At 39.5% G+C, this 17,999-nt stretch overlaps 1 protein-coding gene and 1 pseudogene across 1 annotated transcript; both read right to left on the bottom strand.

Moving 5' to 3' along the window:
• Positions 1-1,413: 1,413 nt before the first annotated feature.
• Positions 1,414-3,303, bottom strand: LOC139739436 (uncharacterized; annotated as a pseudogene).
• A 4,778-nt stretch (positions 3,304-8,081) lies between these two features.
• On the bottom strand, positions 8,082-17,681 carry LOC139739435 (uncharacterized). Its single transcript, XM_071650047.1, has 3 exons — positions 17,340-17,681; positions 15,699-15,910; positions 8,082-8,785 (listed from the first exon to the last, which is right to left on the bottom strand). Exons 2-3 carry the CDS (start codon positions 15,877-15,879, stop codon positions 8,148-8,150), a joined length of 819 nt encoding a protein of 272 aa, XP_071506148.1. The 5' UTR covers positions 15,880-15,910; positions 17,340-17,681; the 3' UTR covers positions 8,082-8,147.
• Positions 17,682-17,999: the final 318 nt, after the last annotated feature.

Genomic DNA, 17,999 nt, shown 5'->3' with positions numbered 1-17,999 from the left:
CCTGTCAACACCAACACCACAATGCATGTACTCTGAACCCATTTAAGTGCCTGGATTATCCAAGTATGAGCATGGACTCCCCGTTTCTAAGGTTTTAAACATTATTATAAGTGAAAATCGATATTCAGCCATGGCTCTATTATCATTTTACCGGAAGTGTTTTCACGGTCAGGCTGCTAGTAGGGCCTACGTATACGATCGTGTTACTTCTGGCTATTTCCCTGTGTGATACATTTTTTTATCTCTGGCGTATGGCGTGCGCGAACGAGCCGTTTCGTCTGTTTTTGTCGAACCCCGATCTATTTGAAGACGATACCGACTGCGCTGCACGGTCTGTGAAGAGTGCGCAGATCCAGAACGCACGCACGCGACCCTGGCTGAGGTCAACGGCGATAATGTATGACTCGCCATAGGAGTGCTCACAACCGTCTTCGCACTGTACTGAATGAAGACGCCAGTAAGAAGACGTGCGATGTCTTGTCAAATATTCCCACGGAATTGTAAAATTGTAGAAAGTGAAACAGGTTATTTCATTCTATTTATCTTATAACTCCCTAAAAAAAAATCGACGTAAAAGAAGAAAGTGATGATAATGTCGATAAAATATTCTTCATTGAATACGCCGTCGCATAATTCACACTTCCAATGTATTTGTGACATGATAACTAGCAAAATATAATACAGATCCCAGAATTGTGTGTACTTTTAATCATATATTGGTATTAATGTGGTACAATCAGACGAACTAAATGTTTGGTTTTTTTCAAAAGTGGAGCTAAAAAGAAGGCTAGACAATAGGAAATTCAATGTTTCAAAAGTTGTAAGAAATAGTGATAATGAGAGCAACCACAAAAGAAGCCGAAAAAAAATTCTGGAAGGGATATACGACCTTTACGACGAGACACAAGACTACAATGAGGTTAACAGAGTACCAGGCAGCATAAAATGTCGTCTTTGATAGTCTTGATACTTTTGTGCATTTTATTTTTATCAACGATTTTAACATAGGAAAGAAATAAAGAGGTGAAACAAAGGAAAAGAGCGTCTGAGATTTTCAAGAAGAACACGTAATCTTTGACGGTTCGAAGTAGGCTTATCACTAACCCTCCAAGTCCCCAAACCCCCAAATAAGCTTATAGGGCAGTTAAATCTGTACAGTACATAGTGCATTTTATCAATACCGGTGACGTGATGTACGAACCAACAGTTTTTTCCTCTTTCAAACTGTGGTAATAAGATACCATGCATGTAGCGTCGCAACAATTCCCGTTATCAATTACATTTTCAGTCATATCGTGTTATATTTTATACATTTTTATGTTGAAAGCATAGATTTAAAAGAAATGTTTTTTTTTTTCTTTTTGAATATTCATTACCATTTCAGTGTTAACAATCCCTACTATACCAATGGTATCATGGCTTAATGCGGAGATCATAAAATCTCTGATAGATGGGCATAGCGTACTCGGCACATTCTGCAACAGAGGGTGACAGTGTTGATGATTTCGTGGGATCCGGGGCTTTCTCCAAACCCTTGAATTGCTTTGCATTGCGTTGGACAGGATCGCAGTATTCTTCAGCGCATCGCTGGAGATTGCCCCTATGTCTGTACAATGCCAGTTGAGCTGGCTCTGGTCTACGCTGTCCCACTCGAGCATTTGGGTGTAAACTCGATCCCCATCGCCTCGCAGTACTTCGGTGGGATGGTCTCTGGGTGGGAGACGAGATCATCCGCGTCGATGATGGGAGGAGAAGGTTGGCCGAATTTCGTCTGGACATGGTTGTAGAAGTCTTCAAGGTCGTTGCAGATGGTTTTGAGACCATGTATGAAATCTTCCTTCGCACCGGGAATCGCTGTTATCATTCGCTCGAGGGAACGAAACATCTTTTCGGGATGGCGCACCAGAAATGAACGCTTAAATTTGGCGTCGACAATGTCGAAATTACCACGAATTCCTTCCACCATCCCCTTGACGAAGAGTACCTTGGAGTTTGGGCAATCAGCATTCAGAATCTTGTCGATGTAGCTATACGTGTACTTGTCATTCAGCATACCTGTATGACATGCCAAAAAAAGAGACAAATACAGGAAATTCAAACTCTTACGTATTGTGTGAAAAATTTAGATTTGCCTACTATAACGCTACTTGATCAAATCGAAATAATTGAAACAGAGATAATGACACTTACGATGATACACAACAAAGTGCAGTCAACATAATTATATGCGAGATAATTTTGCTTATACTGGGCACTGGGTGACCTGGAGTACCTGTAGTTAGCTATAAAGACTGTTCTCTTATACCTACACAACCCAGAGATATGAAGACACATGTATGTGCACATAAAAACAAACACACAGACCCCAAAAAAATGTTTTACATTTGGATGGCCCTTTCCATGTAGTGCACATCCATACATATTACGCTAACTTTTCCATTCTTGTTTAAGAGCTCCGAAATTATCAAACAAATTCAATTAGGTCTAACCTCCTTTTTATTAGTTTTGTCAAAGTGGTAATGTTTCTACAAGCGCTCTATTTCTTTTGATGATCGGTTACAAAATTATAAATTGAACTGAAAGAAACGTATAAAAATGGCGATCTGTTTGCATTTTTAAAACAGTAAATTTTATTCTCGTGGACGGTGGAAGTTGGACGTATAGAGGGGGTTATTGGTGGCACATAGATCAAATATTATGAGAGCTATGACTGATAGGCACCCTATATGCTAATTCATCACGCTTATAGAGACCTGCTAATAAGCCTATGACCTGTTTTCCTTAAAAGGGTTCTTATCAACGGTGCTTGAGGCAAGCGCTACATAAAACATTGTTTGAAATGTACGAGCTTTGTTTTTTCATCCTTTTGTTACGAGGAATGAAGTTCATGTAGATAGCTATGGCTATACTCAGGGTCTATAATTATTACTTCATGCGATTATAACTGGCAGATTGATGACATAGAACTATAACACTATTCTATTTCTTTCATGACTCGTCAGTCACGTACGAATGGAAAAAAAAACCCGGAAATCTGTGAATTAATACACGCGTCCTTTAACTCCTGTGCCCATGTATGTCTTGTGTGCGACAGGTAAATGAACTTAAGTAATGGTAATTACCTGGAATATTGTCTCCCAAGCGTATCGTCTGGTTCGGACCAAAGGAGTGGCAGGCAAGGTAGGGCTCCCAGAAGACTTCCGTGTCTCCTCGAGCCGACATCGATCTCGCGAACGCGGTCGAGATCAAGCGTGGCGTGCTCCAGATCATAATGCGAGCTTTGTCGTCAGTTGAGGATGCCATGGCGGACGAATGTTAATATAGAATTCAGATCCTATAAAAAACAACAACAACAAAACCCAGGAGGAGATGAAAGATGTTTTGGTTTTGTCACTCCTAACACAGACCTGTACACGCCAAATTCATCTGTGCAATGTTTAACTCCGACGTGTGTATACCACACATTAGGATTATAATACATCAGAAATAAAAATAAACATTGTAATCCATGTTGCAACTTAGTTGCCCAATTGGCCACCAGGCCACTGCTACTGTCGAGCAATATAAGTAATTATAAGTAATTTCATAAATTATCTTAACATAAAACTTTACTTCACTTTCATAACTCAGATGACATGAAGCAGTGGCGGATCCAGAGGGGGGCGCAACCGGCGCACGCCCCCCCTTTAATTTTCGTGAAAAACAAAAGAAATAAAAAGAAAAACAATGAAATGAAACACGGAAGTGGCACTAGAAATATTAGTCACGCCCCCCCCCCCTTTACAGAATTCCTGGATCCGCCCCTGTGAAGGGAAACGAATGTTAGACTTGCGACATTCGCATTCTTCGCATATCTTGTATATATGCCCCGTGGACAGCCCTTTAAATGAACAGCCCTTAAATGGCAAAGCCCAACATTCGATATAACTAAAAAAAAGTATGCGAGGACAGTCTGATGATTTACCTTGCTTCAAGGGTCGATTTTGACTCTTATATAGAATGGATTTGTTACAATTACAAAATGTATGACGAATCAACTAATGATATTGAGTCTAACTGGAAAATTATGGAAGGGTAACTTAATAGATGCAGCTAAGAGAAATGTACCCAAACATAAAGTAATTGTTGGTCCTTGTGTACCATAGATTGACAGAGAAATGAAGAAAATATCTAGGAAGCATAAGAAAATATATATGACACTGCTAAAGTAAAGAATCTTGAAGGCAAACTAGATAATTTTCTAGAGATAAGACGTGACACTATTAATATTCCTGAAATCAAAATACAAACATTAATTGCACTACAGCTTTTGTAAAGATAAAACTCAAAATCCGAACAGATTCTGGAAAATAAGGTCCGAAAAGACTGCACAAAAGACAATTTTATGTTTGTCAATGGAAGTCATGTAACTGATGACGATTTGATTGCACATAGAATGCACAATATTAGTCTGTAATCAATGATTGTCACGATACATACACTCGACTGAATTATTCTTTTGATAGGGTTCCAGTCATGGAAAATATCGCTTGTAGTGTTCAAGATGTCCCTAATCGGTAAAGAATGTTTATGTAAATAAATTCCAAAGGTCAGATGGCTTGACAGCAAAAAAAAAAAAAAAAAAAAAATGACGGAAGGGGATTAAGAATTAACAACTCTGTGTTGATGAATTGTTCTATAAATTTCTATTTTCCAGGTAAGCGGTTGAATGGTGCATAATGTGAACATCTATTTGTCCTTTATTTAAAAAGGGCTTGCAAAACGGCCCATGTAATTACCGTTCAATTTCTATGGCCTCAATTGTGTGTAAACTGTTTTAAAAGGTTGTATGTAGTCGACTTGACTCCGTGTGTCTACCGTGCAATACGTGCTGACCCCATGCCTGACAGACGCTTGCGTATTGTCGTATATACCGAAAGATTTTACATGCTCTTTTTTATTGAAAGTGCACAGAGGTTATGAATGATAGTATTTTGTAACATTTACATTCGTGCACGAATAGTTTGGAAATGCATGTTATTATGTTTTACTTATGTTTAAAGAAAATTTACTATACACTTGAACCAAAATGAAACACTTTTCAATTCTAAATTCCTAATATCAATTACTCTATAGTCTTGTAAGCTCTTGTGGGAGAGCAAAATGCCGATATCATCGGCGAATAAAATGAACAACAAAATGGGAGAAGTATTAAAAATATCATTAATATGAAACATGATCTATGAATGTTTGCACGGTGTTGAGAATTGAGGTGAGGTTTATACACGTGAATATGAACCGCAAACCTTCGTCACGATATCAGATATAGTATTATTGATGTACATAATTTGTCAAACAGAGTAATGGTCCCAGGGCCCTGTTTTATGAAGCTGTTCGTAAAGTTGCGAATGACTTACGAATGACTGGTGATCAGTTCTGATGTGCTATACTTATCATAATTTCAATAATTCAGCACAAGAACTGCCAGTCGTTCGTAAGTCGTTCGTAACTTTACGAATAGCTTTATGAAGCGCCCCAGGACAGAATCATAATTGGCACTCTGCAATTAGACATCGGAGATTTTACTTTATCAATAGAGACATGTTGTTGACAATAAGTGAGTGTGTGTGTGTGTGTGACATTTTTCTACTTTTTCATGAAATGTTCAGAATGACTTCTCTTAGGATACATATAATCGCGCATATCTACAAAGTTTTTACCTCCACATGTTTCATTTCGCTAAGATATGACAATTAGTCATTTCTATAACTTCTTTATATATGACTTAGGATGCATATTTAAAGGATCAATCTCACTCACGTGTTTCATCTCAGTTCAGTTCGTCAATGTAGCAAACTCACGTTTGAAATAAGGTAAGTTCATTTTGCCCTTACAGCACTACATTATGTATCAGGTGACATGGTGCAAGTGAATTTTATGATTTGAAATCAATTTCATCACTTTGTTATAAAGGAAATTATACAGGTATTGTAAAAATTCATACTTGTAAAATCCTAACTGAAGATTTCTGTAATAGACCAATACCGTCTGAAAATATGTACATGTACTTCTTGAGATAATCTACTGATATGAGAAATAATGACAAAGAGTTTATAATTTGATTGCTAGCATAAATATGATACTCTGTATATTCACAGCACGTTTGACACAGAACCACACAAATTTAGTAGGTTGGGTGTTTGACTTGAAAAAAAAACAACCCACAATTGTTGTCAGCTAGATAAAATGCTGACTTGTAGTGAGATTAAGTTTGTATATATATATGTGCTGGACTGGATGTTTTTCATGTCTTTTTACGAAAATTCAAAAGCAAAAAAAAAAAAAAAGGAAATTAGTCTTGTGTGCAATATCAGAGTACAACACGTATGCAAAATACTTATTTCTGTTGTAGGAGACACTGAGGCTTATTGACGAATGTTCTCTCCATTGCAAGGTGCAGTTGGTAAACAAATGTGATTTGCTCTACTATAGAATGATCAAATGCAGCTTTCTATAAATTTGAACATGTGGGTAAATTAGAAATTCTAATTTAAAGGAGCCATGTAATGAAAGCTGATTTGAAATTCAATTCATCAATCTGATTTGTTTTGAGAAGCCTTAAAATGATCTATTTGTCACAACTGAAAAACCTCCTCGAGTCTGAGGATCAGACTACTTGATATATGTATATATCAAAGTATGGTGCACACAGAGGTGTGTACACTACATTGTGTGTGTCCATACACAGTCTATAACTCAGACTCACAGTACAGGCTATATTATGTGGACCTTGAGTAATTCTATTACATGTACATGTTCGTCTGTTGAGAATGAGAAGGGCGTTTTGTCCAGAACACTATAGGTTTAGTGGCAACTTAACGCCCTTATCATTCTCAACCGACGTACTAGTATATTATTTGACCTTGGTCTTTGGTGACAGCGCCATCTCTTGTGCAACTGAAGTGACTGATAAAGAGTCAGTACTGGAGATGGAGTTGTGGAGCAAATTCATCTTAAATCTTGAGCATCCTGACTTGGGTTGTTCTTAAAAGGAGATGTTTGGAGGCAAGGAGGTCAGTTGAAATATTCATGTATGTTTAATTAAGAAATACGAAAGTATAAGTCAGAAATAAGCAATTCTATTTTGGTTTGACACATTGAAGTGGCTTAAGTAATGCAGGTGTAATGTAGGTGAATGTACATAGCCTACTACAGTGATGTATACAGAATGTGTAGTGTGTCAATTACAATACATCAACAAGTTAAACATGTTATGAAATTTGAGAATGCTGTAATGTATAACTGAGTATGTATGGAATGATAAGACATGATGCATTTCATTTTTTTGTTTTGGGTGCGCCAGGTGGGTTGGGGAGGATGGCCTGAGGGCCCAAGTCATTTAGTTGGCTCTTTCCAGACCCGGGCTGCCCAACCTGGTGCACCCTTACCACTCCAGTGTATGTTCTGATTTCGAAATATGTACTATGAAATTTGTGAATGAAAGTCGAATAAATAATAATAACAATAATAACAATAATTAGCCAAAGGAGAAATGTGCTGGCATTTATAGCATAAACACAAGTTTGATTTAGACCTGAGTTGCACATTCCAATGATGAATAGCACCTTTCAGTGCTGTGTAGCCTCTAGGATTACGCAGTTTAAGCATGAATGAACTTATATCCAGGTCAGATGGGCCTATATGTTTACCGCAGTGAAATACTTCAGCAAGCGTCATTATAGGTCATGCTTGATTGTGTTGTGACTTTCTATGTTATCAGACAAGGTAAATTTCAGGAAATGGAAGTTGCTTGCCTAGTCAAGCAAGCCTGTCATATTATGTCTCTGAGAAATTAATCCATAATTCAATGACATTGTCATCAATATGTCATCTGAGCTGAGCCTGAGATCTATGAAGTTGATTTATCAGAATAATTTGGCTATAAACTCAAAGCTGATAATTAATATGAAAGATTAATTATCTAAATATGTAATGGTAATATAGTAGCGTCAGGTTCATGTCCTTTCAATATCAACTATAATTTCTGTCATAAATCACCATGCACCATGCATGCACGTTGAAAACACTGATTTCCCGAGAGATAATACATATAACTTCTTTTAGAATAATCATCGATATTTCTGTGTTAAAGATTCGTAGCAACGATATCATGGTTTAATGCGGAGATCAAAAAATCTCTGATAGACGGGCATGGCGAACTCGGCATATTCTGCAACAGTAGGTGACGGCTTTGCGGATTTCGTGGGATCGGGGGCTTTCCCGAAACCCTGGCTCTGCATGGCGTTGGAGAAGATCACCGTATTCTTCAGCACCTCATTGCCGATATCTCCTACGTCTGTGCAATGCCAGTTGAGTTGGCTAGGGTCTGCGCTGTCCCACTCGAGCATTTTGGGCGTGAACTCGATCCCCATAGCTTCGCAGTACTTCGGTAGGATGGTCTCTGGGTGGGTGACGAGATCATCTGCGTCGATGATGGGAGGTGAGGGTTGGCCGAATTTTGTCTGGACGTGGTTGTAGAAGTCTTCAAGGTCATGGTAGATGTTCTTGAAAGCGTTTATGAAATCTGGCTGCGCACAGGGAATTATTGTTACCAATCGCTCGAGGGAACGAAACATCTTCTCCGGATGGCGAACTAGGAAAGAATGTTTATACTTGGCGTCGACGACGTCGAAGCTTCTACGAATACCTTCCACCATCCCCTTAACGAAGAGTATCTTGGAGTTTGGGTAATCAGCATTCAGAATCTTGTCGATGTAGCTATACGTATACTTGTCATTCAGCATACCTGTATTTGACACACCAGGAAATGCATAGAGTAAGGCAAACTGTTATATTTGAAAACTTCAAATTTATCTGCAGCATTCCAATAGAAATATTAGGAAAAGTATAATGTTACTCGATCGAAAAGGAAAATATGGAACAGCGATTCAGTTTTATGGCGATACACAACTGATGAGCGCATTTTAAAGGAAGGTTAATTTTGCGTCTGCTGGGTACAGAGTGACGTAACAGTACCCGTCGTTACGTAAAGGTTGTCCTTTTACACCCACACAAACGCACACACATACACATTCAATATAAAACACCTGTATACATGCATACAGAATATAACACGTAGACAAGAAATGACTCTAATTTTGCCAACTCTTCCGTGGAGTAACCACATGACGACATACTGCCGTAATTTGTTTAAGAACGAGATAAGTAATTATCAACTTCAATTAACTCTTTTAACAATTATTAATACTATTGTCAAAATAATATATGAATATACGACTACTGCGTGATCGAAAAAAACATAATTAAGAATCGCTACCTGTTTGGACTTGTGAAACTCCGGTATATCTTATTTATGGAGGGTTAGAAGGAACATTTATATTCCTCTTGAAGGTATGAGAGTTATGACTGGTCGTTAATCATTCATCGAGTAAAGCTAGGCTGACACTTGCACGATTTTGTGGCACGCATTGGCACGACTCGAGTCGTGCCAGTGCGCAAACTAGTCGTAAACTAGCGTGAAGTGTGCGTAAACCCGTCGTGACTGCGTGTCATGTCGGGACGAGAATTTTGAAATGTTCAAAATTTTGGTCACGACAAAATTTCGCGACCGGGTCGTGAACTATGCGCAAACTGTTCGTGAACTCGTCGTGAACTCGTCGGGACGATGCGTGCCAGTGCGTGCCAGTGCGTGCCAGTGAACGCCATACCACAACTGTCACGAATAGTTCATGAACAACTCACGTCGAGTTCACGAGTAGATAACGACATGTTCAAGAATTGGTGCGCGTCGCAGCGTGGCCGTGGAAGCCGTGGAAACCTAATGTTACGATGAGCTGATATCAGATACGTTACTTAAAATTGCTTCATTTAGAAAAAAGTATGCTGTTATATGAAAGCAAAGGTCCGGTACTTTTGAATACTTAAGGTAATAATTAATCACACAACAGAAATTGCTCAAGAAAATTAATATTTTTGTAAATGATAGTGTGAGAACGGTAACGGTCCATCAGATACGTTACCAATGAATACGTGTATCGTGCAGCAAAGTTAAGCGCGACGCGCTTTTGTGCGCAGATTTAACCGGTTGACATTGTGCTCTATACGACTTGATAAGAAAACAGTTTTGAAGTGGCCAAGATATCCAAAATAAAGTAAAAGAAACAGGTCCTAACAAAATTTGATGGCCGATCTACTTTTATTTGAACATCTTCCTTTTACTTTTATGGACATCTCAGCCATTTCTGAACCGATTTTCATCAAATAAACTTTTCGTAAGTATACGTGGATTTTGATTATCCTGCAAAAGGTTAAAAACTGAATCCTCATCTAAACCAGAACTATAATATCATCCCTTAGAATTATGGCATCCAAAAAGATATATGTTAGATATCCATTTTATTTCTGCTTTGTTGAGGTTTTTTATTTGTGTGTGTGTGTGTGTGTGTGTGTGAGCGTTTTGTATACCACAATAAATTTTTGTCTGTAGAAATCAATTGAGGACTTTTAAGGGCTGAAGTCTGGTACCCACCTTATGCTGTCAACTTCACAGCAAACGAGGCTACATGAACGCTCTATACCTTTGTTCATTGTAATTTTGCACCTTATCTACATAAAATGCGCTCAGTATTATGGTTAAAGTCAAGAGCACTTTCTTGGTTGCACAATGCTCTTAAAATGACTATAGGATTAATGACGTCTACCGTTTCGCATCAGGTTTCTTTTAATAACATGATTGAGTGATCTGGGTTTGAATGTAAATCGGTAGTTAAATGTGTCTATAAACATAAATGCTCTGTCAGATACGTTACCATCGTTTGTCGATTCGTGAGACCTAATTCATTACTGACAGGAACAAAGGAAAATTGAATTTGTGCGTATCATGTGCATAGATATTTTTCCAACTTCATTTTTACCGTCTTCCATGTAATTACAAAATTTCGGAAGTATATCAGATAAAAAGTAGTATGGATTTGTGTTACGTATTCTTCAAAGTTTTGTCGAAGGGTTATCTAATCTTCGGGTGCTGTTCGTTATTCCGAAGGTTCGTTGTTCCGAAGGTTCGTTAATCCGAAACACACAAATTCCCTATACCTAGAGGTTCGTTAATCCGAAAATGAAAAAGGATTCGTTAATCCGAACATTTGTGGCGTTATTCCGAAGGGTCGTTATTCCAAAGGTTCGTTAATCCGAAAATGAAATAGGGTTCGTTATTCCGAAGGTTCCTAAATCCGAAAATGAAATAGGGTTCGTTATTCCGAAGGTTCGTTGATCCGAAGTGCTACAGGGTCCGTAACGAACCTTCGGAACAACGAGCTTTGTTTCGTTTTCGGATCAACGAACCTTCGGAATAACGAACCTTATTTCATTTTCGGATTAATGAACCTTCGGAATAACAAACCTCATCACATTTTCGGATTAACGAACCTTCGGAATAACTAATCTTCGGAATAACGAACCTTCGGAATAACTAATCTTCGGAATAACGAACCTTCGGAATAACGAATCTTCGGACTAAAGAACCTTCGGAATAACGAACCTTCGGAATAACGAGCTGTAACCTAATCTTCTACCTATGACGAAATCATTTTTTTTTTTTTTTACGTTTAGAAGTGCGGTGTTTTAACGAAAATAGTCACATTGTGATGTTCTTACAATTAAAATTAATTAATTGGCATGATTGGTGTTTGGTCTGAAACGTATGCTAACGGAACTTTTGATGCGTCAGATACGTTCCATATACCACACAACGTTCTTCTTCCGATCCAGAATGTATTTCATCTGGCAGAGATGTTACCTGGTATTTGCTATTTATGAGAAGTGTAATACTTATTCATGATGTTTCATACATAATCAATGAGACTATTGATATAATTCAAATGCAGGTACAAAGTTAAATTAGGGTAACATATTTTAAGTCGAAATATATTTATTTTCTTGCTTTTTATTTAGCCTTCACTTTATAAATCAGGATCATTTTTATTACACATTAGATCACGGCTGACTCCAAAATGTTTTCATGATGTTTGTTTATGTTTAAGCTTGTAGTTTTACATAAGCATTGCCATTTTAAAGCGAGAAATAAGCAGACAATAAACGATTTTCTAAGATGTTACCTCTGGTAACGTAGCTGATATATGGTACTAACATGTAAAAAAGGACTCTACGTTTGGAAATGTTTCTAGAAGAAAAATATGAGCTTTCAAAAATCACCCATTGATTGTTTTGTGTTCCTAAGGAATCAAACTTTCTGAATTGATAAAACATGAATGAAATCTTTGATGTTGAATTTTTGTCATTTGTACAACTGTAATTGCACACTTTTTCGGAGAATGGCCCTAGAGCAGCTACCAGGTATAGACATCTTCTCTTCTCTGCAATGATTGTGTCTCTGGCATTCAGCATGTTGTCTCTTCCACAGCCAATTCAAAAATGACCAGGGGTTGGGGAGGCTCCCTTGATGGCGTGCCCAAGTCGGCACGACACCGTCCAAATTGCGCAAACTCGTCGTGCCAATGCGGGAAGTGCGTAAACTATGCGCAAACTATGCGCAAACTATGCGTGAACTCGTTGTGCCAGTTCGTGTAAATGTGGACACTGATGGGCACGCATTCGTGAACTATTCGTGAACTCGTCGTGAACTCGTCGTGAACTATGCGTGAACTAGTCGTGAACAGTGCGGGAGCCTCCCAGTTCGTGCCCCAAAATGGCACGACTCTCTATGACAAAATCGTGGCCAAAAGTCGTGCAAGTGTCAGCCTAGCTTAAGTGTGCCTGTTTTTCTTCAGGGCTTTCCATCACAGCACCCTAGGCAGATGCATTGGCTATACCAAAAAAACAAAGACATGTTCAGAGATGTAGCTCGGGCATCTTCGGTCTACGTTTACTGCTTCCTGTGGTTATAAGTGACAGACTGATCACACAGAACTACAGAATTATCTGTTGGTGCCGCGAATAATCCATTAGGACGTGTACGATATATATTGTAACCGATGAAGATTTAATGATCATTGGTTGAGATCGTCCAATTAGGCTAATTTGATACCAAATTGGGCTTGTCATTTAAGCTTTCTAGTAATTATTCAGACAAAGTTGATTATGAGGAATCTTTTAAGGACATTTTGGAATTATTATTGGTATGAATAAGGAAGAAAACGGGTTAAAACTAGCCAAATTATGAAGTTGCGAGATCGATTGCATAATCGATCGTATATTTTAACAATCGATTATAAATCGATCATTTGGAGGGAAAATAACGATTATGGCCTGATTATTAGAAGTTCTTAGAGGGATAATAAGGGTTGGAAATGCGATTATGTCAGTAATAATCTCTCATATAATTATTTATTTGTTATCTAATCATTTTCGTATGATGTTGAGAGTAAATTTGTGTTATTATTTGAGGAGAGGTTTGCATGTAAAATGTGTAACTGTTTTGGAAATATGGTGGTCAGAGGGTCCAATTTGTGACACATCAACTGAGTGGGCCCGAGTACGAGCCAAAGTGTAGATTTTCAGTGCTGTTGAGTGTTATTAAAGGCCGTGTCACACCTCTCCGGGCAAGCTAGGCGGGCTTGTGGTGAGGAGGTAGTTTCCAGCACGTAGAAGATTTTCCGCGGGCGAGCAAGAATGTTTGTAATTTTCGCAATTGTTTCTTACCTACCAGACGCGTGCTACTTAACTTCTACTTGTGTGCATTCCGTGTGACCTGCGTGAGAGCTTTGAAACCGACCCGTTTTCTGTTACGAGCGACTTATGGGTACTGAGAAGTACCTGCGTTGAAGTTGCCTGCGAGGTGCTGCCGGTAAGGGTCTCCTACTGGTGTTCTGCGTGTACCTCTGCGAGCAAACCCCCACAACTCACTCGAAACAAGTTTTGAGCATGCTCAAGGCCTTGTCATACGTGTCTGGGGAAGTTTTGCGGCTTGACTTGCGGGGAAACAAATATGCTACCCGGAGCTTTCCGCAGTTGGTCTGCACCTGACAGTACCTAGCGCGTATCTCGCCTGTAGTTGCCCGGAGGTGCTCACGCAAGTCCGATTTAACCGCAGCCAAGTTTTGAGCATGACCAAAACTTTTTCCGGGTGAGTCGCTGGGATGCCCGGAGAGGTCCACGCAGAACGCCAGGAGGAGGTCCTTAGCGGCAGCACTTCGCAGGCAACTCCCACGCAGGTTCTTCGCAGTCCCCGTATGCAGCCAAGATAATGACATTCCGTGGGACTTCTGCCATTCCTTCAGAGGAATTCCTTCACTGAGTTATACAGTGTATAGTGTGGGTAATCGAATGTGTGTACGAACGTGTTGTCCTTGTCATATTTTCCCGGTACACGTGGTTTAGTGAGCAGTGTCCGGGCACTAGCATTGGTATTCTATATTTTTTTCCCTACCGGTGTATCTCAAAATAATTACATGTATATTATTATAGAATAGTATATAATTTACTCATTATATACCTAGCGATCCACGTCCGACAAGCTTTGCTTTTTAGTGGATCACTATTTTCCATAATCGAATTTATTTTCCGCTCGCCCACGAAGAATGTATACAGTGTTTTTCCTAAATATTGTACATGTTATATGTTGTTCTATAATTTGTCTCGTATATATATTACATGAATCTTTTGCAAACGTTTGAACCTTATTTCAACACATGTATACTTTGTACTATGTTTTTTGATTTTCGATGATTGGAAATAAACTATGATTGAATTGAATTGAATTGAATTGAGTTGTCAGCCCCAACGCGACTGGTACAAAGGTCACACAGTATACCCGCAAGTAGAATTTAAGTAGAACGCGTCCAGCAAGTAAGACACATGCACTGACTCGCCCAAATCCTTGTTCGCCCTCAGAAATTTTCGGTATGCTGGAAAATACCTACACGCAACAAGCCTGCATAGCTTGCCCGGAAAGGTGTGACAGGGCCTAAACATGGTTGCGGGTAAACAGATTTGCGTGCACACCTCCGGTTGACTACGAATGAGATACGTGCTAGGTACTGTCATGTGCGGCTCATTCCGGCGACCTCCGGGTAGTAAAAATTGTTCTTCATAAGTCGCACGCCTGGCTTGCCCGGAAAGGTGTGACACGGCCTTAAAGCGTTGAGTGTAGTGGATACTGCCGCCTGGATCTTTTCATTGAGTCTGCTGCAGTACAATAAGTATCGTTGAGTAGTGCAAAGCAAGTATGGTGATGCTTGAATAGAAGTTGTTATTGGTATTACTAACCCAGCAAATTGGTAGATTTAACGCCGTTCCCCACGCCTGGTTGTATATTTCAACCAAACGGACCTATAGCGTAGCTCGGACCATCCTGACCCTTCTCCAGCTAGTCGACGGGGCCGGGTGGCACAGCACACATACACAAGCAAGAGAAGGAAGGATATGTATATATAATTATAAGAAGAAAGAGTCTCAAATACGCCATGGATCCAACGAGAAGTTTTTTTTTTTAATTACAAAAATTTCGGTCTGCCTCAGACTTTCGTCAGTGTAAAGACAATGATAAGTTTGTGCAAACATCAATCATAACAACACAACATCATCACAATGCTATGCGCGTCATGCGCGTAGTGCGTTGCCCGGGAGCTGCCTTGTCAAGGAGAATATATGTTGAATTACATATGTTTTCTAAGTCCAATGTGCATATGCCTTTTGTGGGACATGTGTACTGATGGACTACAGAATCATAAGCCTATAATTACTTGGAATATGGTCTCTCCAGTGCATCTTTCTGTCCGGACCAAAATAGTAGCAGGCAAGGTAGGGCTCCCAGAAGACTTCCGTGTCTCCTCGAGCCGACATCGATCTCGCGAACGCGGTCGAGATCGAGCGTGGCGTACTCCAGATCATGAGGCGAGCTTTGTCGTTGGTTGATGATGCCATGGCGAACAGGTGTTGCTGTGAATTACGTATCCTAATGAAAACAATTCCATTGTACAGATGGAAGATTACGCCGTAAGATTTCAGTACTATACAGCACATAAACAGTCTAAGCAGTATTGTATGATTCTGATGAAATACCTACAACCCAAATTTATAGTACACATGATATATATATATATATATATATATATATATATATGAGATATGACGAAGGAGAAGGTGGTGCGTAGCTTCAAATATATATATATATGTCACTTTCATAAATTTGAGGACGTGCAAGGAACACACAACGTCCAACATGCAGTTTTGACCAAAAAGAAGAGGGCTAAAGAGCGCGAAACTGCACTGAGAGTGCTATCATTTATTCTGATATGTGAATTTCTGTTTAGTATTCTATGTAAAAAGATATAATTCATAGCTCTATTAGGAATTTAAAAAAAGTGTCAGTACTGCAGCAGATGATCTTTGCAATAGTCCTCTAACGTTATGATTTCAGAAATAACCGGTGGTCAACGATTTCTAAGGTAACACAGAAGTTAGGTTGTGCCGCAGGCAAAGTTACCTTGTAGTCTTGAGAACAAAAAATACCACGGTATTATCATTCTACTCTTGCGTATACAATAACATGCACGCTCTCTCATTAATATCTTGAAAAACAGATGGTGCTGTTATATGATACAAAGATTGAATAAATGAATATAGGCCTAATTATATTCTTTGAAAACGCAGACGGAAAGAGACAAATTTGGGCGTCATGCAAGTCCCGAAAGACCATATAAAAGACCATGGGTGTTCGTGTTCGTGTTCGTGTGGGTGTGGGTGTGTGTGTGTGTGTGTGTGTGTGTGCGTGGACATCGACTATTTTCAGAAACAATGGTTAGTAGGCCCAAGGAGGTACTAGGCAAGCTTGCCTAGTACCTCCTTGGTAGGCCTAAATGTTATCTTCTTGTATATGCACAAAAAATACTGCAGACAAAGGCATTTCAAATGGAAACGGAGGTTTGAAGATGAGGTCAAAAGCATGCACTTTTATTGTTGTAGAAAAATCTTACAACTTCTCAAATTCGACTATTCTACATGCTTCGCATACTACTTCTGCGTTGATTTTAGGTAAATCATTGGCCATTCAGATATTCTCCATCACTTAATCAGTTTAAGCTTTGATCTTGAAACCTGCGCAGACACATTTTCTGGAGGTACATGGTATTTGTGGCGAAAATTACCAAAATCGACATCTTTCAAAATTCACAAACTTCCTGACGAAACGTAGCAACGTAGCACGGCGATCACATCATTTTCATTCGCTTTTCACGTTGATTATGACAATAATTTGAGCGTGCATGATATGCTTTATCAGTTTTTTCCAATGCAACAACCAACCGCGAAAATCTGAAATATAACAGTGTATGACTAGGCAGGTGTTACGTCAGTGTGAAAGGTCAAGAAAAACAGAAACTTACCTCAATATAGCTCTGTGTTTGTCCTCTGCAGCCGGCCAGCTCTGTAGCGACTGTTGCTTTAGTGTTGGCGACGAGAGAAGGCGACGATGATCTTGTTTCAATAGAAAGCCATTCGAAGCATGGTGTTTGTTTGTGTATTATAGGCATACAGATTTGATGATCAACCATACACCTTTTGCCACGTCCTAACTGCTCGTATTTCTGTATACAATAATAATATGATGACATTCCCCATCATCTATGGCTCATTTTTGTTTAAAAGATCACAGGTCAACGACGGTAGTTATAGTGTACCGAGTACTACCGACAGATAGCAAAGCATCGGAAACCACACGCGTATGAATAGCAAGATCGAGGAATGTCTCGCTATTCATGAAGCGATGTATTCGAGCAATGTTGTCTGACCCTGCCAACACCACAATGCGTGTACTCTGAACCCAAGTACCCCCCCCCCCCACACACACACACACACACAACACAGAGTGTGCGTAGCCAGAGAGCTAGCGACCACTCAATTTACCCCATCAAGCCCAAAAGGTTTGACCCCTCAGAGTTGTTGGGACTACAGTTGTACGTCAGCCTGGTCCCGGAAGGCGGGTTCGGCCCCCAGGGACCCCCCGAAAAGGGCCCTTGGCAGTGGCGTATCTAGGGAAAACGGCG

This window comes from Diadema antillarum, unplaced genomic scaffold (assembly GCF_040938485.1).
Source record: "Diadema antillarum isolate AM-2024a unplaced genomic scaffold, OU_Dant_1.0 seq00000798_RagTag, whole genome shotgun sequence".
Classification (NCBI taxonomy): Eukaryota; Metazoa; Echinodermata; class Echinoidea; order Diadematoida; family Diadematidae; genus Diadema; species Diadema antillarum.
Note: the sequence above shows the minus strand (reverse complement) of the source record. Positions and strands in the feature narration are given on the sequence as shown.

Bases quoted from the DNA above. Each gene is read 5' to 3' on its own strand.
- LOC139739435 (XM_071650047.1), bottom strand. From the start codon at position 15,879: ATGGCATCATCAACCAACGACAAAGCTCGCCTCATGATCTGGAGTACG. The intron at 8,786-15,698 runs GTAATTATAGGC...TGTCAAATACAG, and splicing joins CTGGAGAGACCATATTCCAA to GTATGCTGAATGACAAGTAT.